General features: G+C 37.9%; 1 protein-coding gene across 2 annotated transcripts in view; it reads right to left on the bottom strand.

The window, feature by feature from the left end:
- Positions 1-27,299, bottom strand: part of Abl2 (ABL proto-oncogene 2, non-receptor tyrosine kinase) — a 95,411-nt gene extending 68,112 nt beyond the window's left edge. For both annotated transcript variants that reach the window (XM_026388424.2, XM_026388426.2), the window contains exon 1: positions 26,915-27,299. In XM_026388424.2, coding sequence (XP_026244209.1) covers positions 26,915-27,071 — 157 coding nt within the window. In that variant the 5' untranslated portion in view covers positions 27,072-27,299. The remainder of the gene's footprint in view (positions 1-26,914) is intronic.
- Between the last annotated feature and the right edge of the window lie 459 nt (positions 27,300-27,758).

Here is a 27,758-nt window from a genome sequence, read left to right as displayed (position 1 = left end):
CCCCAGCCCTCTATCTTTAAAAAAAAAAAAAAGAAAGAAAAATTGGAGCCCTTATACACTGTGGGTAGGAATGTGAAGTGGTGCTGTTACTATGAAAAACAGTATAGTGGGGATCCAAAAATTCCACTTCCAGATATATACCTAACTAAATTGAAGCAGGGAAACTCATATTTATAGGTTCATTATTCACAATAGCCAATAAATTGAAACAATCTACATGAATGGGCAAACAAAATATATATGCAGACAACAAAATATTTATCAGTCTTAAATTCTGACACATGATACAACACAGATGAAACAAAAGGACAGTATGTTAAATGAAGTAAGCCAAATGCTGAACAAATGCTGTAAGAGTTCACTGGAGTAAGACACCTGGAGTAATCAAATTCATAGAGACAGAAAGAAGAATGGTGTTTGCCATTGCTTGAGATGAGGGAGGAAAGGTTTTTTTGTTTGGGGGTGTTTTTTTGATACCAGGGATTGAATCTAGTGGTCTTAACCACCGAGCCACATCCCCAACCTTTTATTATTATTATTATTTTATTCCAATGCATTATTTATTTTGATTAAAGAAAAACCTTGGGCTGGGGATGTGGCTCAGGCAGTAGTGCGCCCGTCTGGCATGCGTGCGGCCCGGGTTCGATCCTCAGCACCACATACCAACAAAGATGTTGTGTCCGCCGAGAACTAAAAAATAAATATTAAAAAAAAAAAAAAAAAAAAAAAAAAAACCTTGTTGGGCTGGGGCTGTAGCTCAGTAGTAGAGCACTTGCCTCACACATGTGAGGCACTGGGTTCGATTCTCAGTAACACATAAAAATAAATAGGTAAAGATATTGTGTTAAAAAAAAAGACTGAAAAAAAAAAACCTTTTTTTAATTTTCTTTATTGCCTTATGTTAAGGGAACATTTAGGTTTTGTATTTGCATGACTTAGTCTTATTGATGCTCTTATGTCAAATAATTATGGAAAAGAATTTTAATTGACTATAGGAAAACCATTCACCAAAATAAGTGATGTGTTCACTGTGTGAAAGTTGGTGTCAACCCTTCAAAACAACAGAGCTTTCTCCCCCCAAAGCATTATAGTTACTGTGTCAGACTAACAATTGTGAATAAAGGTGGACCCACACAGATTCCAGAACAGCAAGCTCCTCCCTTTAGGAGGAGGAGGGTGGGGGGAGGGGGGTGCAAAACCTTCCAGAAAAGCTATGCCTTCTTTTCGGCAGAGTTTGGGTAATACTTTCATTGATTTTTAAAGAAAGTCCTTGCCTCAAAAAGTTTATCCTAGACCCTTCCCTTTACTCAAAACCATACCCACACTACCCCTCTTAAATAATTCAGATACTCTCCCAGATTTTCCTAGTGAGTCCATGTGAATTAATTTTTTTATTTTTTTAAATTTATTTATTTTAATTAGATATATATGACAGCAGAATGCATTCTGATTCACCACATATAATTGCAGCACAACTTTTCATTTCTCTGATTATACACAATGTATTGTCACACCATATGTATGTCTATCTCATTCCACCATCTTTCCTACCCCCATACCCCTTCCCAGCTCCTCCCTCCCCTTTGCCCAATCAAAGTTCCTGCATTTTTCCAATGATTTCCCCACCATTATGGATTAGCATCTACTTATCAGAGAGAACATTTGGCCTTTGCTTTTTGGGGAGTGGCTTACTTACTTACTTAGCATGATATTCTCCAACTCCATCAATTTACCTGCAAATCCCCCAGATCTTTTTCAGCTTCCCCAGAGGCTAGGATTACAAGTGTGCAACCACACACATCCAGTAGGGTTATTCTTTTAATGGATACAACGTTTCAGTTCAGAAAAATGAAGAGAGTTCTGTAGATAAACGGTAATGATGGTTGCATAACAACAAACACACTAAACTGTAAATTTAAAAATTGTTAGGATGTTATTTTACAATTTATGTTATGTTTACAGTATTCTACCAAACGGGGGGGGGGGGGGCTGGGTATGGTGGCACAAAACTGTACTGACTCAGAAGGCTGAGACAGAAGGATCACAAGTTTAAGGCCAGCTTCAGCAGCTTAGTAAAACTGGTCTCAGTAACTTGGGAGACCCTTAGCTACTTAGCAAGATCCTGATTCAAAATTGTGTGTGTGTTGCGGGGAGACTGGGAATGAAACTCAACATGACAACAGTGGGTTAGATCCTTAATGCAAAAAAAAAAAAAAGAGGCCAGGTGCAGTGGCTCAGGAGGATCACAAATTCAAAGCCAGCCTCAGTAACTTAGCGAGACACTAAGCAACTCAGTGAGACCCAGACTCTAAATAAAATATAAAACAGGGCTGGGGATGTGGCTCAGTGGTTGAGTACTTGCCTATCAGGCATGAAACCCTGGGCTTTGCAGTCCCCAAAACTATAAAGTAAAATAAATAAAATATGACTTGCAGAAGTGAAAAATATAATTGAAATGAGAAGCTCAGTGCAAGGCTTAAAAAGTCATTAAATCAACAAAGGGCACTATGAAGAAATAAAGTTTTGCACAGTTGATATAAAAATTAAAACTATGGAACAGAAGTTCAACAACAAAGGCAGAACACAAAGTCTAACATATATCCGAACAATATTCAAAAAGGAAAGAAGAAAAACTGAGAAGGAGGCAATATTTGAAGACATAATTGCTGAGACTTTTCCAAAACTGCTGTAGTTTCAATACATATGAAGAATTGCTAGCAGAGTAAGAAATCTATACCTAATTACTTGTAGCGAAAATGCAGGATACCAAAGACAAAAAGATTCATAAAACTGCCAGATCAAAATGACAAATTGTCTCCAGGACAGTCAATTTACTGTCAGTTACTTTTCTCAACAGCAACAATGGGACCCAGGAGATAATAAAATATTTAAAAAGCTAAAGACTAAATCAAATACACTTGAAGAATGTGCAATTAAACCTACTGCAATTTTGAGGGTCCTTCTGTCCCCATCAAAAGAATATAAACTTATCATCATAAAGAACCCTTTCTTTTTTTTTTTTTTTTTTGAGACAGTCTCTCATTATGGGTTGGCCTCAAACTCAAAATCCTCCTGCCTCAGCCTTTTGAGTAGCTGGGATTACAGGCAATGTATAATAAACTAAATTTTAACCTGATGTATATATCCAAATCATCAAGAAGAGTGTTTATTTTATTTCTCCAGAATCCTTCTTGGTTCAACAGAACACCTATTTTTTTAAAGTATTTTCCAGGTGATTTTTATATATATTTCTGGTTAAGAGAAGGAAAAGATAAGAGGGAATGGTCTAAGATGAACAAGACAAAATATTAACAAATGGAGAATCTAGGCAAAAAGTAACTGAAAGTTCTTTGTGCTATTCTTGCAACTTTTCAACACTCTTCATTTACTGAAACTTGGTAACACACAGGTATCAACTAATTTATGACAACCTCAAGATAAAGGTATAAAAACAAAGTTCCATTGAACCCATGTACTTTCTACATCATAGCACTTTGATCATATTTATGTGTAGTTCTTATCCCACAATTACATATTTATTTTTTAGCTGTAGATGGAAACAATACCTTTATTTCATTTACTTATTTTTATGTGGTACTAAGAATCAAATCCAGTGCCTCACACATGCTAGGCAAGCTCTCTACCACTGAGCTACAACCCCAGCCCCACAATTACATATTTCTATAAAGTAGAGAAGCTTAGCACATAGCAAGACACCAAAATGCAGTTTCACAAAGATAAAACCTTAAAAGTTTTGACTCACAAGTTTTTACTTCTTTAGACTCTAATTTTTAGTTTTATTCATTCTACCTACTACCCTAGACACAATTTAAAGCAAAAAAAAAAAAAAAATCTACTCACCAGATGGTTCCACACAGAGGCTTCATATGAACATGGTAGTTTCCAGTTATTTGTGTATCTGATTGACTGCTGTGTCAGGGGATCCCAAGACCACCTCCAGCCTTGATGACTCACTAGGAGGTCTCAGAACTCAGCAAATAAGTGTACTCCTGGCTGTGAGTACACTTATGAGCAAAAGAACACAAAGCAAAATCAGCAAATGGAAAGGGCACATCGGACAAGTTTGAAGGAAACCAGGCACAGGCTTCAAAAAGTTTTCTCCCACAGAAGCATGTAGAACTCACTCAATTCCCCAGCAATACATATAAATATGAGTTTGAAGGTGGGGTAGATGGATGGATGGATAGACGGATAGACAGATCAATCAATCGATCAAACACATAAAATGTCTCCAAGAAGCTGGGTACGGTGGCACACACCTGTAATTCCAGCTTGGGAGGCTGTTGCAGGAGGATCATGAGTTCAGAGCCAGCCTCAGCAAAAGTGAGGTAGAAAGCAACTCAGTGAGACCCTGGTCTTTAAATAAAATACAAAATAGGGCTGGGGATGTGGCTCAATGGTCAAGTGCCCTTGAGTTCAACCCCCGGTACCCAACCACCCCCCACAAAAAAAGTCTCCAAGGAAGCTCATTCGATACTTAGTACCCAAAGATTTTCTTGGGAGCCAGTCACATAAACATCCTCTGCCTATCTGGGCACAGAGGCAAACACCTGTAATCCTAGCTACTGGGTAGGATGAGGCAGGAGGATGGCAAATTCAAGGGCAGCCTGGGCAATTTAGTGAGATCTGGTCTCAAAATAAAATTGTTTAAAAGGGCCGAGGATGTAGCTTAGAGGTAGAGTGCTTGCCTAGCAATGCTCAATGCCCTGGATTCAATCCCCAGTACTGGGGGGGGGGGGGAGAAAGAGGGGGGTAGGGTGGGGTGGGGAGGGAGAGAAAGAAAAGTCAAACTCCCAGAAAGAAAGCAGGGGTTCAAAATAAACCACAATGTTTGTATAAACAGGTTAAGCATAATGAGCCACTCTTCATTTGGCGGAATAATGGGAACCCACCCAAAATCTGAGTTCCCAGATGTCAGCCAAGGGTCAACTTTCAAGCAGACCTCCCTAAGGATATGAATCTCAAGCCTGCTATGTTTGCTTTTTTTTTTGCCTAATTGAGATGGTCCATTAGGAAGTAATGTGGGGTTTTTTTTGTTTTTTTTTTTTTTAAGTATGTGGAGTTTTTTTGTTAAGAGAGAGTGAGAGAGGAGAGAGAGAGAGAGAGAGAATTTTTAATATTTATTTTTAGTTCTCGGCGGACACAACATCTTTGTTGGTATGTGGTGTTGAGGATCGAACCCGGGCTGCACGCATGCCAGGCGAGCGCGCTACCACTTGAGCCACATCCCCAGCCCTAATGTGGGTTTTTTTGTTTTTGTTTTTGGTGATCCCCATTTTCTGTCCAAAATGTGACGCTATTTACTGATATTTGTATTTGGTAAGTCAACTATTAATGCTCAACTCTCAAAAACTCCTACCAGTCACAAATATACTAGATATACTATGGGATGATTAAATTCGAAATTCTATATTTAAATAGAATGCCTTTAATATTTAAAGATGATAAAAAAAATTAATCACACTGGGATAGATATCATTCGATGCAATTTAATAAATAATACTGGCCATCTACATTGTATTTAAAAAAGAAAAAACCCTGATAACTGTTAATACTTTTTTCTTTTCTTTTTTGGTGCTAGGATTGAACCCAGGGCCTGTGCATGCGAGGCAAGCACTCTACCAACTGAGATATATCCCCAGCCTGTACATACTTTTACTAAAAGGAAAAAAGTGTGAGTTAGTTCCAATATATTTCTATTTATTACCAGTTAAAATGTACATTTGCAAATTAGCTATTAACAATGTGGGAGTGCTATTCCTTTATAAATAACCACCTAAAATCTAGACAGGAAACCCACGCTTCCTTCTTGAAAGAAATTAAACTGATGACATTTAAAAAGGAATAACATATAACTTTGCTGTCCTCCTCCACATTTGTGTTTTCAACAGTTAACAATGACTTAGACTAAGTATGTTCTGTTCAAAGGCCACATAAAAAATTAATATCACAATGATATTTCATTTCAGTTTAAAAAACAGGAAAGGACTTAAATGTCTATATACAAATTATCATCATCATCTCCATTTTACAAATAAGGGCATTCAACTACAGCAATGTTAAGAAACTTACCCAAGTTCACAAAGCTAAGGAAATAGTAAAGACAAGATTCAAAGCCAGGTGGTTTAGCTCAAGTCTAGATCATTATCAGCATGCTATACTGCATATTATAAAAGTATAAAAATTAAACAGTGTAATAATAGATCATAATTAAACAAGCAAATCAAGAACAGAATGGCTAGAAATGAAATCCAATGCACACAGGATGTCAGTACAGGTTGAGCATACTTAATTTGAAATTCTCCAAAATCCCAAATGTTCACAAATCCAAAACTTCTATTTCATATTTTTGAAGCATTTCAGATTTCAGAATTTTTAATTAGTGATTCTCAATCTGCATAATATTCTAATGTCCCAAAACCCCAAATTTGAAACACTTCTAGTCCCAAACATTTCAGAAAAGAATATTCACTCTATAAACAAAATGGTGGATAAAAGTTTATTCAAGGGCTGGATGATTGCTTAGTGGTAAAGTGACTGCCTAGCACACAGAAAGAGCTGGGTTCAATCCCCAGCGAGCAGGTGCGTAACAGCGCGCATACACACACAGAGAGATGTATAAAGTTATTCAATAAATGGTTATTACAAAATCCCCATGTTCCTGCTGTCAACAATTCCAATTCCAGGCATTTATTCTTGTTTTTGTTTGTTTCTTTAGGGGGTGTCAATTGTTCTGTTTTTTGTTTTTGAGCAAGGGTCTCACTAAATTGTTCATGCTGGACTGGTTGTGATTCTCACCTCAAACTTCCCAGTAGCTGGGATTACCACCACACCAAGCTTCTGAAGCATTTATTCTATAGCTCTACTAGCACTTGTCTAAAGTGATACACACTCCTCCTTAGAACATTGCAAACATCCTAATTTATAACCCATGTATACAATGAAATTCTATTATATACTAAAAAAAAAAAAAGCAGGTTCTTTTTTTTTTTATTTGTACACAATACCTTTATTTTGTTTATCCGTCTTTATGTGGTGCTGAGGATCCCAGGGCCTCGCACGTGCTAGGCGAGCGCTCTACAGCTGAGCCACAACCCCAGCCCCCCCTCAAAAAAGCAGGTTCTTTATTTATAGACAAGGAAAAATCTCCAAGATAAAGGGGGGAAAAGCAAGGTGCCAAACAATATACATAATATGTTATCATTGATCTAAAAGAAAAAAATAATACATTTCTGGAAACATAAAAAAAATAGTGATCTGAATTAAGATGGCTACAGGAAAAAAAGTGGCAGGAAAACTTTTACATATCTTTTGATTTTTTTTTTTTCTTTTTGGTACCAGGCATTGAACCCAGGGGCACTTTACCACTGAGCTACATCCCATCCTTTTCTTTTTTTTAATTTTTTTAGACATTTATTTTTTAGTTGTAGGTGGACACAATATCTTCATTTTATTTTTATGTGGTGCTGAGGATCAAACCCAGTGCCTAATGCATGCTAGGCAAGCGCTCTTCCTCTGAGCCACAACATTTTTATTTTAGACAAGGTCTCAGCAAATTGCTAAAACTAGCCTCAAACTCAAAATCCTCCTGTTTCAGCCTTCCAGAGTTGCTAGGATTACAGGCATGTGCATGCCACCATGCCTAGCATACCTTTTGGATTTTGAACCACTTAAATGTAGACTCTTCAGTAAATAAAATAATTTTTAAAAAATCATTTAGCAATAGGAATAAATGCAAAAAAAAAAAAAAATACCCCGAGAGTTGTCATCATGAGCTGAGCTGAAAAACCATTATACTCCACAGACAAGCTGAAATGGAGAAAGCCAGCTGGAAGACAGGAAAACTGAACAGATGTACAGAGCAAGAGTTGCCAAAACCTTGTGGCCCTTGAATGAGAAAGGCGGGGTATACAGTCTTATTTTCTAATAGCTTACCAGCTCCAGTTTCCAAGAAGCCCAGCTATAAAATGACTCTTGTCAACAGAGTGCCATGATCCTCAGTACACCCACATATAACATTACCTCCACTCACCTTCCGGACTTAGTTCCACTGGTTCTCTATTCCTTTTTATTTATTTATTTCTTGTTTTAAGGCCCTGACAACTGGATTTTTTCTATGTATAATGAGAATGGGGACTAGGGTTGTGGCTCAGTAGGAAAGTGCTTGCCTAGAAAGTGTGAAGCACTGGGTTCTGAATCCTCAGCACCACACAGAGACATATAAAATAAATTTATTATGTCTATCTACAACTAAAAACATTTTTAAAAAGAGAGTAAGAAGGTATTTTAGGATCAGAGAGCAAAGAAAGAAAGACTGTGATTTACCTAAGTGGTGAACACATTCAATCAGAATGCTGGTTTGTAACAACACAAAGCAAAATTATATTTTATTTGTGCTATGAATGGATAATTATGAATGTAATGCACTCTACTATTGCCATGTACATAAGAAATAAATTTTTAAAAATTTTAAAAAGGCAAAGAAAAAAATTATATTTTATGTTTATCTACATATACAGAAGCATAAAAATCTGGTAATTAAGCCTAGGCACAGAACATACCTAAAGAAATTGTACTACTTTGTATTACGATCTCAAAATTACATGCCTTAACATCTTTCAGATTGTTTTCAATTATATTTAGAACTGTCTGAAAGTACTTTAACCAATAAAAATGAAAACAACTTTTAAAAAGTAATAACAGAAGGGCTGGGGTTGTGGCTGGGGTTGTGGTTATGATGGAGTGTTCATCTAGTATGTGCAAGGCGCTGGGTTCGATCCTCAGCACCACAATAAAGGCATTGTGTCCAACTACAACTAAAAAAAAAAAAAAAAAAGTAATAACAGAAACCAGGTTACACACACATGTAATCCTAACTAATCCAGAGGCTGAGGCAGGTGAATCATTAATTTGAGACCAGTATGGAGTATTTAGTAAGATCTTAACTCAAATTAAAAAGTAGTACCCCAAAACAACGGTAGATGACATGCCTACCACGCGTGAGGCCCTGGTTTTTTTTTAAAGTAATAATAGTTATCACTGAGTATAATTTGCCATTCACACTCTAGGAATTTTACAATTATTTCTTGCAACAACTTTATGTAAAATTTTTACATTAGTCAGGAAAGTCATTCTATTAATCTCTTAAATATACCTTTAATTTTTTTTGTTTTTAGTTGTAGACAGACATATTATTATGTCTATTTATCTTTATGTGATGCTGAAGATCGAACCCAGAGCCTCACAGGAGCAAGAAAGGCGCTCTACCACTGAGCTACAACACTAGCACCTTAAATATACTTTTTTAAAGAAGTATTTTTCTACTAATAGTAATTATTTAGGTTTCTTTTATTAATATTTTAGATTTAAGTCCAAAAATAATGAGGCACAAAAATAGTATATGAAGACTAGTCTCAAAATGAAAAAGTCAGTTATTTATTAATCTTAATAAAGTGAATTATATTTGATTTTTCCTTTTATTATATTATGGTGAAGACTTTGTGAAAATAGTGTAACGTCAGTACAGGATCATCTCCCTTAGGTGCAGCAGAGAACTGGGGAAACCACAAAACCTGAAGTCAAGCTCTGCTACCTACTAGTCATGTAGGCTTAAGTCAAGAAATAATTTCTTTCAGCCAAATATTTTTGTCTGAAAAAAAACAGAAAATATGTACAGATCCTAGAGTTAATTTCAGGATTAAATAAGATAGACTAATGCATCTGGCACACAAGCACCTAACCCTTAAACCATCATCCTACTATTAGACATAATAATTAAGAGCATAATTTTTGGAAATACACATATCTAATTTTGAGATCCATTTTCATAACTTATTGTATGGATTAAATAAAATAATTAAAGTCTGCAGCACAGTTGGTACATAAGTACTCAATAAATATTGTTATATAATAAAAGTACCAAAAAAAAAACAGATGCCAATAAAAGATAACTGGAAACTGTATCTAGAAAACAAGGTTGGATCCCAATTTTTCTGTGCTCTATGACTGGGTTCTGGGGATACCACCCCAAAACACAGCAACTTGGTATCTAAAGAAATAGCAGAAGCAGGAAGTTCTCTCTGACCTTCTCCCACCTTTCTATCTTGAAGCAGAACATTAAAAAGAAATCTGACCTTCCTGTCTGAAGCGGATCATAAGGCCCTCCTTCTAGAGGTTCCTCTATACTTCATTCCTCTAAACCAAAAGGAAAGGCATGCCTTTATATCTGAAGATACAAGAAAAATGAAAAGAATCTGAACCAAAGGTCTTGTAACTAAGTTTGTTATCATCAATTGATTCTCCCTTTGTTCAATTACAGTTCTACACAACTGTCTAATTTTAATCAAACATAAACATTAAAATCACATTCACGGGCTGGGGCTGTGCTCAGCAGCAGAGCACTTGCCTAGCACGCATGAGGCACTAGGTTTAATCCTCAGCACCACATAAAAATAAATAAAATAAAGGCATTCTGTCCATCTACAACTACAAAAAAATAAAATTACCCCTATTTCTGTTTCTCTGGGCCTGCATTTCTGAAGGACTCAGTGTCACATATACCTAAAACAAATTTGTATGCTTTTCTCTTGTTATTCTGTTAGAACAGTCTCAGCCATGAACAGGGACGAGTGAGGGAAAGATTACTTTTTCTCCCCTCATCTACTCTATATATACATGGCCACTTGTTTCAACTCTCCAAGTATCAGTCTACCTGTCTATAAATCAAGTGTATTAGAATATACTATTTCTAATGTCTCTTCCAGTTCTAAATTTTTACACCTAGGCCTATGCCACCAAAATCATAAATATTATCTTAAAAACAACCAACATACTGGGGCTGGGCTTATGGCTCAGTAGAGCATTTCCACGCTTGCCTAGCACATGCAAGGCCCTGGGTTTGATCCTCAGCACCACATAAAAATAAATAAATAAAATAAAGGTATTGTGTCAATTACAGCTAAAAAATATTTTTTTAAAAAACCAACACCCTTACACATATATATACACTCACTCTTAGGGTTTAAAAAAAAAAAAAAACCAGTGGGAGATTCAGAGAAATGCAGACAATTGTCAAAAATGGTAAGCTCTATAATTCCAGTGAAAGATTTCAAGTAGTAAAAAACATATTCAAAACAAATAAGAAAAAAATCTTATTATTTATTTATCTATTTTTGACACTGAGGATTGAACCCAGGGACACTAAGCTACATCCCCAGTCCTTTTTATTTTTTATTTTGAGACAGGGTATTGCTAAGTTGCTGAGGGTCTCCTTAAGGTGCTGAGGCTGGCCAGGAACTTGTGATTCTCCTGCCTCAGCCTCCTGAGTCACTGGGATTATAGGTGTGTGTGCCATTGCAATCAGCTAAGAAAAAATAATTTTAAAAGGAACATCCAAACTAGGGACTTTTAGCACAGTGGTAGAACACTTGCCTAGCATGTGCAAGGCCCTGCATTCAATCCCAGTACTGCTAAAAAATAAATAAAATTCCAACTATTATGAAAAATAAGTGTTGAATTTTGGAAGTATCTACCCAGCCTCCTAAAGATTCTTCCAAAATGTCCTCACACAGTAGAGACTATAGCACTCAAATACATTCTAGGTTACTGGTTCTCAGCCGAGTTAGTTTTATTGCTATACAAACATCTGGCAATATCTGGAGACATTTTAGTTTGTCAAAACTGGGCAGGAAGTGCTACTGAAACTTAGTTGAGGATAGGATGCTACTCAATATTCTATGATACACAATACAGTCCCCACAACATATATTCATTAAGCCCAAAAATCTCAATAACATTGCAGAGGCTGAGAAACCCTGTTAATAGATAAGGTGACCAAAAATCACAGTGACACTCCTGGAAACTTGGAGCTAAAACTAAGAAATTAATGTTTTTCATATAGACTGTCCTCTTCATCAGCGTAGAGGGTTAAAAAAATGGGAAGTATGATATGAACTGAAGGTCTGAGAGAAGAATAAAATAAGCAAATAGAAGCCAAAACAAGAGACAGAAAATAAATACTGACTGAGTTTCTAGTGGTCTTTGACTTCCTGTTTCTGGACAGGCCTAGCTGCATTCCTGTCCTTGAGACCCTGTGCTCCCACTATCATGTAAGTTTTCTATGTATCACACAAGCTGGAGTTGGTCTCCACCCAGAGAAAATCACTGAGGTAGAAGAGTCAACTTCTACAGAATATAAACAGCTCAACACAAGCAGAAATTAATCTGATGACATTTAACAATGAAAAAACAACTCTGAAGTCCAGAAAAGAGATCAATGAAAATTAATTTACAAATATAAGGCTATTGGAGAAAATATTAAAAGGCAAATAACAGTGTAAATCAGAGAAATAATGAAAATGTCTTGAATAGAAAGATAACCAAAATCTAAAGACATAGGTGTAAAGATTCAATATAACCCTGTTTAAGACAGACTTCTCAAATATCTACAAAAAAATAAAATAAAATTACATAAGCTCTTAAAATTTTAAGAGGAATAATTTTAGCTGGGTGGCAAAAGTCTGTAATCCCAGTGGCTCAGGAGGCTGAGGCAAGAGGATCACAAGTTCAAAGCCAGCCTCAGCAATTTAGAGAGGCCCTAAGCAACTTAGCAAGACCCTGTCTCAAAAGAAAAAAAGAAAAAAAATGACAAGGGATATTGCTCAGTGCTTAAATCCCCCTGGATTAAATAATCCCCAATACCTCCCAAAGAAAGGGAGGGGGAATGATTTTAAAGAATAAAAAGGATAAAATGGAAAGATTCCATACAATGCCAAGAAGAAAGAAGAAATAATATTAAATATAAAAAGATAAACACAAGCTCAGACTTGAGGAAACAGCTTGACAGAATATTAGCTCAACGCTGAAGCCACCTTGACGACCGCGCCCATAGCCAAGATTAATGAAGACAGTTAATAATTTCAAGAAACGGAAAACTTGAAACAATTATGTCCAAGAACTTAAAAAAGCATTAAAGTTTTCTCAAATAGCAGGGTTAATTATAGAACAAAATAAAGACAGGATTTCATAAAGTTTCATTTAAAGTCTTAAAAGTACATCTAGGCTAAAAACAAGGTAATCAAAGGAAGTACATGCACTGTGGAATAAAGGCAAATTTAAAATATTTTTTTTACAAATCAATGACAAGAAAATCTCAGGTCAGTTCAAAGCATGCACTGTAACATGCCAGGTATAATATCCCTGAGCACACAACAAAGAAAAATGCCCTCTCCCTATTTGCTAAATATATCAATTCATTTAAATATTTATTGTCTACTGCATACACAGCAATGTTTAAAGTTCAGGAAGACGGTACATGCCTAATTCCAGCAACAAGGGAAGTTGAGGAAAGAGGATTACAAGTTTGAGGCCAGTCTCAGCAACTTAGTGAGATTCTTACTCCAAATGAAAATGAAATGAAAGGGCTAGGGATGTAGCTCAGGGGTAGAGTGTCCCAAGGTTCAATCCCCAGTGCTGAAAAAAAAAAAAAAAGTACTGGAACTACAAGACCAACTTCCTGCTCTCACAGAGTTTTTATTATCTAAAGCACCATTGTTCAACAGAAACATAATCAAGTCACATGTCACTTACATTTTCTAGTAACTGTATTAAATTTTTAATTCATAACATTAATTTTAATAACACTTTAAATGGGAGCTGAAGGTATATCTTTTTTTTTAAAGAGAGAGAGAGAGAATTTTTTTTTTCAAAGAGAGAGTGAGAGAGGAGAGAGAGAGAGAGAGAGAGAGAGAGAGTTTTTAATATTTATTTTTATTTTTTTTTAGTTCTCGGCAGACACAACATCTTTGTTGGTATGTGGTGCTGAGGATCGAACCCGGGCCGCACGCATGCCAGGCGAGCGCGCTACCGCTTGAGCCACATCCCCAGCCCAGAGAGAGAATTTTTTAATGTTTATTTTTCAGTTTTCAGTGGACACAACTTCTTTGTTTGTATGTGGTGCTGAGGATCGAACACGGGCCGCATGCATGCCAGGCGAGTACACTACCGCTTGAGCCACATCCCCAGCCCCTGAAGGTATAGCTTAGTGGTAGAACACGTGCTTAGCATTCATACAGCCTTGGGTTCAATCTCTAGCACCAAAAAAAAAAAAAAAAGAAAAAACTATACATATATATATATATACCTTATTTATTCTGATATATCCAAACCATAATATGTAATCACTTTAAAAATTAATGCAGCACTTTACATTCATTTTCTTCATACTGTTTTTGAAATTGTGTGTATGTGTTTTGAGACAGGATTGCTCAGACTGACTTGGAACTTGTGATCCTCCTACTTCAGTCTCCCAGTACCTAGGAGTACAGGCATGCAATACTATGCTTGGCTTCAATACTTATATTACTTATCAATTAGGAGAAGAGACATTTAAAGTGCTCAATAGCCATAGTGGCTAGTTGCTGCTATACCAGACAATGCCAATATGAAGGGACATGGACAGATGCTGCTCTTTGGTTTTTCACTTTAAACCTTGTTATATTGACTTTTTAAATTGCCTATATGCCTAAAAAATGTCTACATGGCTAATAAAAATAACTAAAAAAAAAGTTTTCCAGTCAGAATAGAACTTCAAGCACCTATTCTATGCAAAATTGGAAACAATCTCTCAGTATGAAAAATTCTAAATAAACAGTGAAATCCTACATCAATATGAATTTCTACATATTTATATACCATAAATGCCATGTATAGTAAAAAAAAATTGGAAGAACATAGTATGGTATAGAATTCGTATAAATCTTTCAAATAAACAATATTATATACTGTGACACACATCATAAATATTTATGATGTGTGTCACTGTATGAAATAAATTTAACTGTATGGAAGAGAAGGATAAACAATATCAGGGAAGCGTTAACCTTAGAGTAGGAAGAGAGAAGAATGGGTTTAAGTAGCAAAGGTTGCTCAAACTTCTCTAATATGTTCTTTTTCTAAAAAAAAGCTACAAAATATTAACATTTTTTAAACCTGAATGGTTATTCCTTTTACCTTATATGCTATGCTTTTCTTATGTTTGAAACATTTCCTTTTAAAAATATAATTTCTTGGGGCTGGAGGTGTAGCTCAGTGGTAGAGCACTTGCCTTGCATGCGTGAGGCACTGGGTTCGATCCTGAGCAACACATAATAATAACAAAAATTATAAAACACCCACAAAAAACCCTAACAAGAAAGGTTCAAAAATAATATGAAGAGTATTAAAAATCTTTAACTGAAGGACAAAGAATTGCCTGGACTGGCAAAGGAGATAATGTCCTTTGACATAAGAACACAATAATGCAACCATGTCAATTCATCCCCTAAATAACCTATGATTATGATCACTATCAAAATCCCATCAAAGTTTCCAAACTTTATAACCTAACTCTAAAGATTTTTTGGAAGATATGAGATGCAGCAACATCCAAATAAATTTTTCAAAAGAACGCCATGACTCAGGAGCTAGTCGGATAAACACATAAACTATGTAGGCTTAAATAACTAAAACAGGCCAGGTGTGATGGTGTGTGCCTATAATTCTAGCAACTCTAGAGGCTGAGACAGGAGGTAAAAAGTTCAAGGCCAGCCTTAGCAATTTATAGAGACCCTGTCTCAAAAAAAAAAAAAAAAAAAAAATACTAGGGATGTAGCTCAGTGCTAAAGTGCTCTTGGGCTCAGAATCAAAATAAATAAATAAGACAAGCATGCAAACAATATGCAAGAGACAGATCAATGGAATGATACAATTTTTCCAAGGCCTGTAATCTATTCTCATATGTTCATACGAGAATTTTTTTTTTAAAGGGAGAGTGAGAGAGAGAGAGGGGGGACAGAGAGAGAGAGAATTTTAACATTTATTTATTTTTTCTTAGTTCTCGGCGGACACAACATCTTCGTTTGTATGTAGTGCTGAGGATCCAACCCAGGGCGCACGCACGCTAGGTGAGCGCGCTACCGCTTGAGCCACATCCCCAGCCCCAGAATTTAATGTAGGTAAATAGGCTCTTAGTGGAGAGTTGATGGACTACTCACTCATTAGTATTAGTGCAGGAGAATAAAAAACATCAAGTTGGTTCCAACCTCAAACATACATAAATTTCAAACAAGAGATAAAAGGGAAAAAAATACCAGGGTTAGGGGTGTAGCTCAGTAGTACACTGCTTGCTCAGCATTTGTGAGGCCCTGGTTTCAATTCCTAGCACAGGAAGAGGAGGAGAAGGAAGAGGAAGTAGAGGAGGAGGGTGGGTGAGGAGGAAAAAAGGCCAGAAGAAAGATTTTTTGAAAATTAAATCTTATAAACAAATATTCATCAATAAGGAAGTAATTAAATATAGTCAGAACATAAATAATTATAAGGGTATCAAAAAGAATGAGAAATCTATACATAGTGATATAGAAAGGTCTTCCAAACATGTCAAATACAAAACCGAATTCAGGGAGAAAATTCGTATGGCTGTATTTATAAAACTTCAAGAGAAACATACTCATTTTATACACACACACACACACACACACACACACACACACACACTTCTGAAAAACACTCAAACCATGAACAGTAGTTTCCTTTAATAAAAGAATATGTATGGGGAGCAGTGATATCAAAGGGGACTTCCATGGAAACTTTATGTGCCTCTGCTCTGTTAAGAATTATTTTTTTTTCTATTTTAAGAATTTAACCTTTATTTATTTGTTTTTATGTGGTGCTGAGGATCAAACCCAGTACTTCACATGTGCTAGGCAAATGCTCCAAGAATTGTTTTTCACACTGAGATCTTTGTAAATTATTATGCAGTCAGACATGCAAATTTCAAAATTAATCCAAGAAAGCTATGAAACAAAAACCTTCAGTATCAACCTTTCTTTTCAGTGAGGAACAGATGGGCGATACAAACTGTGCTTGTTAGTACTGTTAGCTTTAAGAAAATGTTTCCTTAGTAATTACCTGGAACCACAGAATGCTAAGTAGCAATCTTCAATCATATCTCAATATTGCTACTTTAATTTGCTGGAGTTAGCATATAAAGAGGAATATGTTAACAAAATTGTATGGGCACATACCACTTATCTATTAAGTTACAGAACATTTTCTTTGACCTTGTCCACATCAAGTAAAAGGTTTTTAAACCCTTCTCCTTGGACAGCAAACCCAGGAATACAAATGACTGGGCCCACTGATCAACAGCCAAGGCTGGCAGAGTTCACTATGGAGGAGCCTGGAGTACCATCACACAGCCTCAGCAAAATTATAGCACAAAGCAAAGTGGAGAAATGCCCAAAGTTGTTCTCAGTTCTTGAAGCAATCGAGTTTAAACTGGGTATACTATTATGTTTAATGTGTACTTATCATGCATTTACTTGAGTGAAAGACCAGTCAAAAACAATATTCAGGAAATTTTCTTATTAATAATAATGACCACATATTGAAATTATGCACACAAATAAAAAAAAAGACAGTGATCAGAAACCAAGAGATACTATACAGAATATCACATTTTCACACACAGGGACACACAAAACTTTTTAGATTTTTAAATAAGGATGTTCATCAAAATCTCTCTGAGCAGTAACATTCTTCTGGACAGCAGTTCTGTCTAAATTAAACCTAAAAATTCTCTCAGAGATGTTAACATGAACAATTAGTACAGAAGAAATGAACACGAAATAAAGAAAGTGTTTAGGAGTTTTAAGCTAAAAAAATTTTTTTTAGTTCTCCCACCACCTAAAAATAAAAAGATTATTAGAAATCATGTATTATAATAACAAACTAAATATATCACTTTAAGGGGGTGGAGTTGTGGCTCAGGGGCAGAATACTGGCCTAGCCATGTGGGAGGTCCTGGGTTCCATCCTCAGCACCACATAAAAATAAATAAATAAAATAAAGCTATTAAAAATATCACTTTAAGTGGTTAATATTGATTCCAATACATTTATTAGAGTACTTCATTTTTAATATTAACATTCTGTACAATAATACCCCTCCCCACAAATACCTCAGAAGCTCCTACATCTAAATATTCTGATATCAAGAGGAGAAAATAAGGAAACTAGTGAGTTTTTATGTAAAATTTTACTAACTAGACATACTGTTATTTAAAATGTTTTTCACTGACACTATTATAGAAATATATAAAAAATATATAAATGTTAAATTAGGAAAAAAAAACTGTTCCAAAATTAAGAGTATCTACTATGTAGCAGGTACTATGTGAAGGATAAAGGACAAAGAAATCAATCCTTACAACCCAGTATCTCAGAATCCAAAAGCTATTCACACAAATATATTTATGCAATCAATACCTGTAAGCACACAATATTACTAGTTATTATTTATTTAAAAAACTTTCTACCATCATGGTATACTGATGAAATTAGAGAGCACAGGTAACTAATATTGTATACTCTTTTCTACATTCATAAAGAAACATAGCTTAGGGCTGAGGATATAGCTCCGTTGGTAGAGTGGTTGCCTAGTATACACAAGGTCCTGGGTTCAATCCCCAGCACAAGAAAAAGAAAAGGAAAATGTATAAGTATATCCATTCTCCTATAGTAGCCCAATATACTACCACTGACATCTGCAAATCTTTGTGTGGATAAAACCCAAGGCATCATGCACACTAAGCATACTGTCTCTGAGATACACTCCCAGTCCCTATAAGTCTTCTTGATAATTTTCTTTAAAAAACCAAAAGGATAAAATAAGTCTTAACCTATTTATGGGGGAGGGGTTTATGTAAGTCTTCAATAATATTAGTAACCCTAAGCCTAGAAATTAAGATAGTAGGTAAATGTTACCATGAATTCCCAAATAGCTGTAGTGTGTACTGCTCTCTTCAGTACAATAGCACATATATATGTCTCAATTCATAGTCACAGACTATACAGTTTTAACCCTTGACCACCATTCTGAAAACTTCATCACTGGTCTCAAGAGCAATGAGGTAAAAATCTTTGTATATACATGTATATATGTGCACACATACACAAATACATATAAACTACAAAAGTAACAAGTACCATTATATACCAAAACCATAGAATCATAAATAGATATCCCAATTTCTTTGGTACCCAAACTTTTTCAATTTGGGCAAATAGGGTTTTATGAGGTTTGAGTTAAAAATTGGATATAAAATACTTAGAACATGCCAGATAATAAATGGCAATTATTTCATCACTTCATTCTTCCAAGAACTAAATGAAGCCCACAGTACTGTAGCACAAGTCTGCCAGAAGAACCTTACGTTCCCTACCTTTCCTTTTCTCGATGACTCCAGAGTCTTTCAAAAGTACATCTCTCAACATATGAACTTTTAGAGATAAACCACAAATGGTGGTAAAAGAGAGTGGTCACTTACATGCAGACACTAGACTTGGAACAAATGGAATTTTGCACTAACTTTTAGTAGAGAATCAGTACATTATGTTTTCTGACAATATCTAAGTCACCTTTGATCCATTACACTTTTTCATCTCCCATTACCAACAGCTTTCAAAGTATGGTCCCAGACAGCTGCCCTAGCAACACCGGGAAATTCTGTCAAAAATAAGAATTCTCGCCAGGCACCCCAGGCACATGACACACACCTATAATCCCAACTATTTGGGAGGCTAAGTCAGGAGGATCTCAAGTTCAAGGCCAGTCTCAGCAACTAAGCAAGACCCTGTCTCAAAAATAAAAAGGGTTGGGAATGCAACTCAGTAGCAGAGCACCTCTGGGTTCAATAGGAAGGAAGCAAGGAAGGGAAGGAAAAAAGCAAATTCTCAAGACCCTCCTTAGACCCAAATCAAAACTCCTGAGGTGGCACCTAACAATCTATGTTTTAACAAGCTCTCCATGCTAAAGTGGCACTGTCAAATTTCCTATTCTAGGAAAAAAAAAAAAATCCAATGAGATTGGTGAGGCTCTTAAGCATTTTGAAATCTCTACACATGGAGTACCACATTGATAAAATGTCCAATTTGACAACTTCAAGAATACAAAAGTCCTACTACCACAAGCTTCTAATAAGAAACTTTACAACCAGAGATAAAAATAATAAGGGGGCAAACAAAAGAAAAGGTCTCTGGGGATATCAAATGAGGGTCATAGTATACATCATAAGTTTTTATCTGCAAAAAAAGTCATTAAATTTAACTAGCAAATCGATGTCAGCTTAGAATGAGGTTCCTATCAACTTCACAATTATGATGGCCAGTTCCCGGTTCAACTCTCAAAAATGGAAAAAAAAAAACACCCATGAGAACCATGAACTACTTATTCTCGGCCACCCAACCCCTGTAACAATTGTCTTGAAATAATATCAATTATCTTCAGGCAGATCTAAAGTGATTTCCAATTCTCAAAATTCCCCTACCTTTTTGCTGCTTTCTGAAAGCCCTCAAATAACCAAAGTTACTTAAAGTGGAGAGAAAATAAAGACTTAAAATGTAAATACTAAGGTGCTTCTACATTTCAGTCTGCAGTCATAACCATATCAGTACTTTAGAAGTTTACAAAACGCTTTCACATACAACTCATTTAATATTCATACTCATCTTGAAGTAAATAACAACAACAAAACTGCTACTTATTGAGCACTAGTGCCTGGCACTTCCTAAAGAGTCTTAAATATTTCATTAAATTCTTTCAACACTCTGCTGAGTTGGAGTAATAAACCATATACCAATGTGACACAAGGCAGGATCTGAATCCAATTCTATTTAATTCTAAAATTCACCTTCTCCAAATCTTTACATAATGGCAAGACTCTGAGGAAAAAAACTGATTTCAGTTCCAGTTCTATCACTTAACAGAACTGTGACCTTGGGAAGTCACCTAGTTCTCCTAACTCATTCATCTAAAAAATGGGAAGATTAAGACCTGCCTCATTGGGCTGGGGGTGTGGCTCAAGCAGTAGCGCGCTCGCCTGGATGCGTGTGGCCCCGTCAGCACCACATACCAACAAAGATGTTGTGTCCACCAATAACTAAAAAATAAATATTAAAAAATTAAAAAAGACCTGCCTCATCTATTTTTTGCTGTACTTGTTAATGTCAAATTAGAAGAAATAAAAAACTTCATAAACTCTTAAAAAGCTACTCAAATATTATCATCATTCTTTATTCTGAGAACAAATGAAAAGGGGGAAAAAAACATACAAAGGGGGAAGACAGACCCTCACAGAGACTTAATAATTTTATGAGTGCTTAATGTCAATTGGGCTATAATAACAGAACCTGTACCACAATTTATTTTGTCACTTCACCAAAATTACAGACACAACTATACATTTGTAACAGTGATTTAGAGGTTGATAAGAATCTAAGAGCTGATTTCTTTTTTTAAATTAGAGTTTTCAAGTCTGGCAGTAGAGCTTAGTAGTAAAACGCTTGCTTAGCATGTGCTGGGTTCAATCCCTAGAATGACTAAAAATTTAAATTAAAAATTTTAAATAAAATTTAGTTTTCCTAAGAATTAGTGACCACTGTCAGGTACTGTAGCCTACAAGCCTGTAATCCCAACTACTCAGGAAGCTGAAGCAGGAAGATTCCAAGTTCCAGGCCAGCCTCAGCAATTTAGGGAGACCCTAGCACCCCCCCCCAAAAAAAAATGGCTGGGGATGTAGCTTAGTGGGTAGAATGTGCAAGGTCCTTGGTTCAATCTCTACTACAGGAGGGGGGAAAAATAGATTTGGTGACCACTATAGTAGGCTGTCATATCTTTTTAGAATATCATTTTCAACCTGGGGTGCCTATATCTTTCATAGATTCAAAAGAAAAAAATCAGATGACTTTAAATAATGAGTTTGATTAAGAGAAATTTTTAATTCAGAATCTCATAACTTGGTTTATTTTTACTAGAACTTTCAGAAAATGAGAAGAAAATAAAATTAAAGTGAAATCTTTCAGCTGTCTAAAAGTTATGTCATATGTTCACTGGTCGCAGTATCATACACCTGTAATCCCAGGAGGTTAAAGAAAGAGGTACAAGTTCAAGGCCAGCTTCAATTTAGCAAGGCTGTCTCAAAATAAAAAAGAGGACTAGGAATGCAGCACAGTGGTAAGGTGACCCTAGGCTCAATCCCTAGTACTGCAAAAAATAAACAAAAACCTACACATATACTCAAGAGATTGTCAGACCTGGCCTGGTGGTGCACACCTGTAATTCCAGCTACTGAGGAGGCTGAGGAAGGAGGATCACAAGTTCAAATCGAGGATCAGCAACTTAGTAAGACCTTGTCTCAAATTTTAAAATAAAAATAAATTAAAAGGGCTAGGAATGTGGCTCAGTGGTAGAGTGTCCCTGCATTCAATCCCCAGTACAAAAAAAAAAAAAAAAAAGACTGTCAGACCTAACTTTCATAATGAAGTTACATGCCAATATCTCAACACTGCAAACAAGACAGTGATTTATACACTACTTCTAGGGTCTAGATTTTTTTCATTTATGTCAAATGGTATATCCAATGAGGAGCTTTTGAATCTCATTTATTCATTCAATTCAGAATCTTCCCTGTTTCTAAGTAGTAATTATCAAATAAGGATAGTTTTTACCACCCACCAGACCCTAGGATTTAGCAATGACTGGACAATTTCTTTTGTTTGTTTGGTACCAAGGATTGAACCCAGGGGCACTTTGTTACGGAGCTTCATCCCCAGGCCTTTTTATTTTTTATTTTAAGACAATTCGCTAAGTTACTTATGGCCTCCCTATATTGCTGAGGCTGACTTGTGATCCTTCTGCCTCAGCCTCCCGAGCCACTGGGATTACAGGCCTGTGTCACTGCAATCAGCAAATGGAGACATTTTTGCTTGTATGTGAGAAGCCAAAGTGAATGCTAATGGCATCAGTAGTGCCAGAGATGCTAAATAAATATCCCACAATGCTCAGGACACACCCCTAATACAAATTTTCAGCCTAAAATGTCAATACTGTCAAGGTTAATAAACCCTGATCTATAGAAAAGTTTTTGAATACTCATCTAAGAGAGTACCAATTATACCTTTGTTTTCTATATTATTTGTTAATTACATTCTTTTAATACTATCTTTGACAACAAACTTATCCTATTCCCATCCTTTCAATCAGCTTCCAGTTTCTAAACTTGTCAATAAAATCACCATCATCCTAGTTAGCCAGGTTCAAAACCATGGTGTAACTTTTTTTTTTAATATTTATTTATTTTTTTTAGTTCTCGGCGGACACAACATCTTTGTTGGTATGTGGTGCTGAGGATCGAACCCGGGCCGCACGCATGCCAGGCGAGCGCGCTACCGCTTGAGCCACATCCCCAGCCCCATGGTGTAACTTTTTGACTCATCCCTGGTTTTTTTTTTTTTTAATATTTATTTTTTAGGTGTAGATGAACACAATACAATACCTTATTTTTATGTGATGCTGAGGATCGAACCTGGGTCCCGCCCGTGCTAGGCGAATGCTTTACCACTAAGCCACAATCCAGACCATCATCCCTATTTTTAACAATAATATCAGTAGTAGTAGTAATAGTAGTAATGGAAGCAGCTAACACACGGTGAGCTCTTAATATATGCCAGGCACAATTCTAAGCAGTTTGAATATAGAAACTCATAATTCTAGGTATTATTATTATTATCCCCATTTTACAAATTGAGAATCAAAGGAATAAAAGTTAAATAATTTGCCCAAGGCCACACAACTGAGTCAGGTTTTAAGTCCAGGCAGAATGGCTCCAGAGTTCATGCCTTTAACAAAAACTCTGAAACAGCCTCTCTTCTTTCTTCCTCTAGATCAAATCATGAGGGCTTGAACTGTAGCTCAGTGGTGGAGTGCTTGCCTAGCATGTGCTAGGCACCAGCTCGATTCTCAGCACCACATATAAATAAAATAAAGGTCCATCAACAACTAAAGAAATACTTTTTTTTAAATCATGAAGGTAAGGATTCTGTTATGGTTTACAACATCATCTCCAGAGCCCAGTAAATAGATAAATGAATGAATTGTCCCCTGAACTACACACCTCCTGTATCCACTGCTTCCAAATCCACTGCCTTCAACAAGGTCAGCATTTTATACTTGGGTCTATTGAGAGCTCTTATAAACTAGCCAATCAGTAAAACTGATAAAAACTCCAGATTTCCCATAACCCAGTCCAATTGAGCTATTCAAAGTTTTCTTCCTACTACTTCTCAATTAGAATCATAAAATTGTAAAGAAGCAAAAGGCATCTATTAGATAAAGAAATTCAATGATGGTGACTAAGTCATCCAGCCAGGTAGAGACAAAATCTGAACTTGACACTTTCAATTTTTGTTCTCTGATTTTGTTTCCACCAACTCATAGGTTATTCACTCCTGACAGATGTTTCTCCTCACTATCCCATCAACAAATTAGGTCCATTCCCATTGTTCCTGTTCAAGATGTTTCTCCTGCCCAGCCTGCCCTCTTTTTCCTGCTCCACAGATCCAAATCCTGTCCATCCTTCAAAATCTCTTTGTATTCCATTCTTCACGACTTCCTCCTTTTCTGAAAATCTTATGTCCTGAATAAGACACCAGAGGAACAAGATCACTGTCGCCCACTTGGTCAAGTTTAATGCATAGTAACACTTTCTATAATGAAGCAAAGGATGACTTTTTCCCTAAAAACTATTAATTCATTTTTTCTTGTGTTTTTAGGAAGTGACTTCAATAAAGACTAACTCATCTAGCACCCACATAAAATATTCAGATATTTTATGAAGGAATGCTGGAGCACATCTTTAATATTAGACATGTAAAACTTGGATGGCACCAAACCACCTATAACTCCTCCATTACAAAACAGCAGTTTAGGCCAGGCATGGTGGTGCTCTCCTGTAATTCAGCGACTTAGGAGGCTGAGGCAGGAAAATCACAAGTTTGGGGCCTGCCTCAGCAACCTGGTAAGACCCTGTCCCCAAAATAAAAATAGAGAAAGGGTTGGGGATAAAGTGCCCCTGGGTTCAATCTCCAGTACAAAAAAAGAAACAACAGATTATTTATTTAGAAGTTTAAATACTTCTGACTACAGAATTTTCTGGCACAACTCACCTGGTAGCCATAGATTCTCAGACTCATCTCTCTTTGCATGGTACCACCCATCATTACATCCTCCAAAATTTCATTTCTAATGAATAGTTCACACTGTTTTTCTTCTTCCCTAACCTGTGTAGTATAGAACACCCTGCCTCCTTTAGTCTTTATTTTCTATATGCATCCTCACTGAAACTCCAATTTGCTACTTCTCATCCAATTTCAATTATCAGTCCTTTCTATAGAAGTCATATCTATATCTCCAGCCCCCCCTTAGGTTTTGGGGTACCTACCCATAAAGGTCAATTTTGTTTTCTCCCCTCCACTACTCTTCCATCCTCTAGAAAAGTGGTCTCAAAAGTATTGTTGAAAACATGCAAAAGGATCCACTGAATTGCGGGGGTGGGGGGGGGAACAGACTTTTTCTCTTTTTTTGAAGTACTAAGGCGTGAACTTCATGCGTGCCCATCAAGCGTCTGCTACTGAGCTACATTCTCAGTCCTTTTTTGTACCTTTATTTAAGACAGGATCTCACTAAGTTGCCCAGGCTGGCTTTGAACACACAACCCTCCTGCCTCAGCCTCCAGGGTAGCTGGGATTACAGGCATGCACCACCAAATCTGGCCTTAAAACTCTTTAGTTCTCTTGTTATTCATAGTAGTGGTGCTGGGGTTTGAACCCAGGGCCTCTCACATGTTAAGCATGCACTCTACCACTGAGCTGCACCCCCAGGTCTATACTTATTTTTTTTCTTTTTTGGCACTGAGGATTGAACCCAAGAACACTTTAGCACTGAGCTACATCACCAATCCTTTTTTATTTTGAGACAGGTTCTTGCTAGGTTGCTGAGAGCCTCAATAAATTAGAGGCTAGCCTCGCACTTGTGATCCTTCTACTTAAAGTCTCCTCAGTCACTGGGATTAAAGGCATGCACCACTGCAACTAGCCATCTCATTCTATATTCCTCTAAATGTTTATAAGTTATGTAATATATAATGAAAACACAAATTATTAGAGAGCATGCTCTAATTTTTGCTAAGACTGTATGACATAAGTGTTTGGAGACACTCTTCTAAAAATACAGAAATAAGGCAAAATAGGTCCCAGATTACATAGAGAATATATGCGTGTATGTATGTACATGCATACACACACATACAGACACACAAACTCTTGTTCACAGCCACAAAACCCAAACCATGCCCACCAACTCACAGCCCCTGCCAACCATATCAGAATCATGTGTCCTACTCGAAGGCGCACAACATGTGTATGGTCTGGAAAAGCCCTTCATTTCTAGTTTGAAATGCAAAACAAAAATGTCAAGAATGATGAGATGCTTCCCTTACTTTTCCTACAGAAGGATATGTCAGGGCACTGTTCACAGTTCACCACTCTGACGCTGCTCATTGCCTGATTTCTACACATAACCTTATATGCCACAATCTCCTCTAAGATTCAGTCCTATTCCCCAATCCCTTGGGGCACAACTCCGCCTCCCATCGCTAACAACCGGTTTACCCTCCCATCTCCCAGACTCATCTCCTACCTCCCTTGCCTTTCCCTCCCCGGGGGATACCATCCACTGTCCTCCAGCTCCACCGCCCCCGTCCCACGGTAGAGGACAGTCCATACACGGTGCCTAAGCCCACGGCTCTCCTCCGCCCCCAGGAGCTGCCAGCCAGGCTGGAGACGGGAGGGGGAGGGGTGTGACTCGCCTCCCGTGACTGGCCCAGATGGCAGCGGATTCCGCCCCCTCTCTCAGGCACCCCTCCACCCCTGAACCCCCAGGGCTGCCTGTCCGCCTCCCACCCCGCCCCGACCCCACCCCCGGCCTCCCCCACGCCCTCGCGTCGGCTCCCGGACACACTCACCATGCTGGGTGAAGATATTGAAGCCGGTCTCCGTGGTGCGCCCCGCCGGGTCCCGCCTGCGGCCCGAGGGCCTGGCTGCACTGCTGCCCCGAATCCCGCGCGGCTGGGGCTGCTGGAGCCCCGGAGCCTCCCCGACGCGGCCCACCTGCTGCCCCATCCCTGCTCTTGCGTACTCCCGCGCCCCCGCCGACCCCTGGTCACATTCCTCTTCGGCTCCGGCCTCGGGCTCCAGGCGCGGCTCCGGCCTCTCCCGCCCAGCCCAGACCCGGGGCCGGGCCGCCGGCGGCTCCGCGCCGGGACTCCTCACGGCAGCCGCCGCGCTACCTCTCGGCTACTCACAGATTCTCCTTCTCCCTCCCCCTCCGGCGGCTCCGCGCCCCCAACGCCGCCGCCGCCATCTTTAAACCACCGAGCACTGGGCGAGCGTGGGACAGAGCGTCCCCCGCCCGCCCAGTCACCGCCGCTACCCGGAGGGCGGGCCTCCCGCCGGCCCCGCCCCCGAGACTGCCGCGCTGGGGGCGCCCGGGGCCCACCTCGTCCGCTTGTCTGCGGCGGCCGAGAGCTACGGGTCTCTGGGTCCCTCAGCCTCCCACGTCCGAATCTGCCTTAGCCGACCCACGTCCAGCTGCACAACCTACAGCCTTTCGGGGTTGGATGGTCTCTGGCCTGCCCTGTCCCACCTCCACCTGTCAAATCAGAGCAGGGCTGAGTGCCCACCACGTGCGCATCTCCGTAGCAAACACAGCTGGGGTTTTAGAAGCCTGAGCTTCTCCGCGGTACAACCGGGATCCCTCAGATACCCAAGAGGATCTCTTTAAACACCATTGTTGGTAGCAGACCTAGA

The sequence above is a fragment of the Urocitellus parryii genome, chromosome 9 (assembly GCF_045843805.1).
Source record: "Urocitellus parryii isolate mUroPar1 chromosome 9, mUroPar1.hap1, whole genome shotgun sequence".
Taxonomy (NCBI): domain Eukaryota; kingdom Metazoa; phylum Chordata; class Mammalia; order Rodentia; family Sciuridae; genus Urocitellus; species Urocitellus parryii.
Note: the sequence above shows the minus strand (reverse complement) of the source record. Positions and strands in the feature narration are given on the sequence as shown.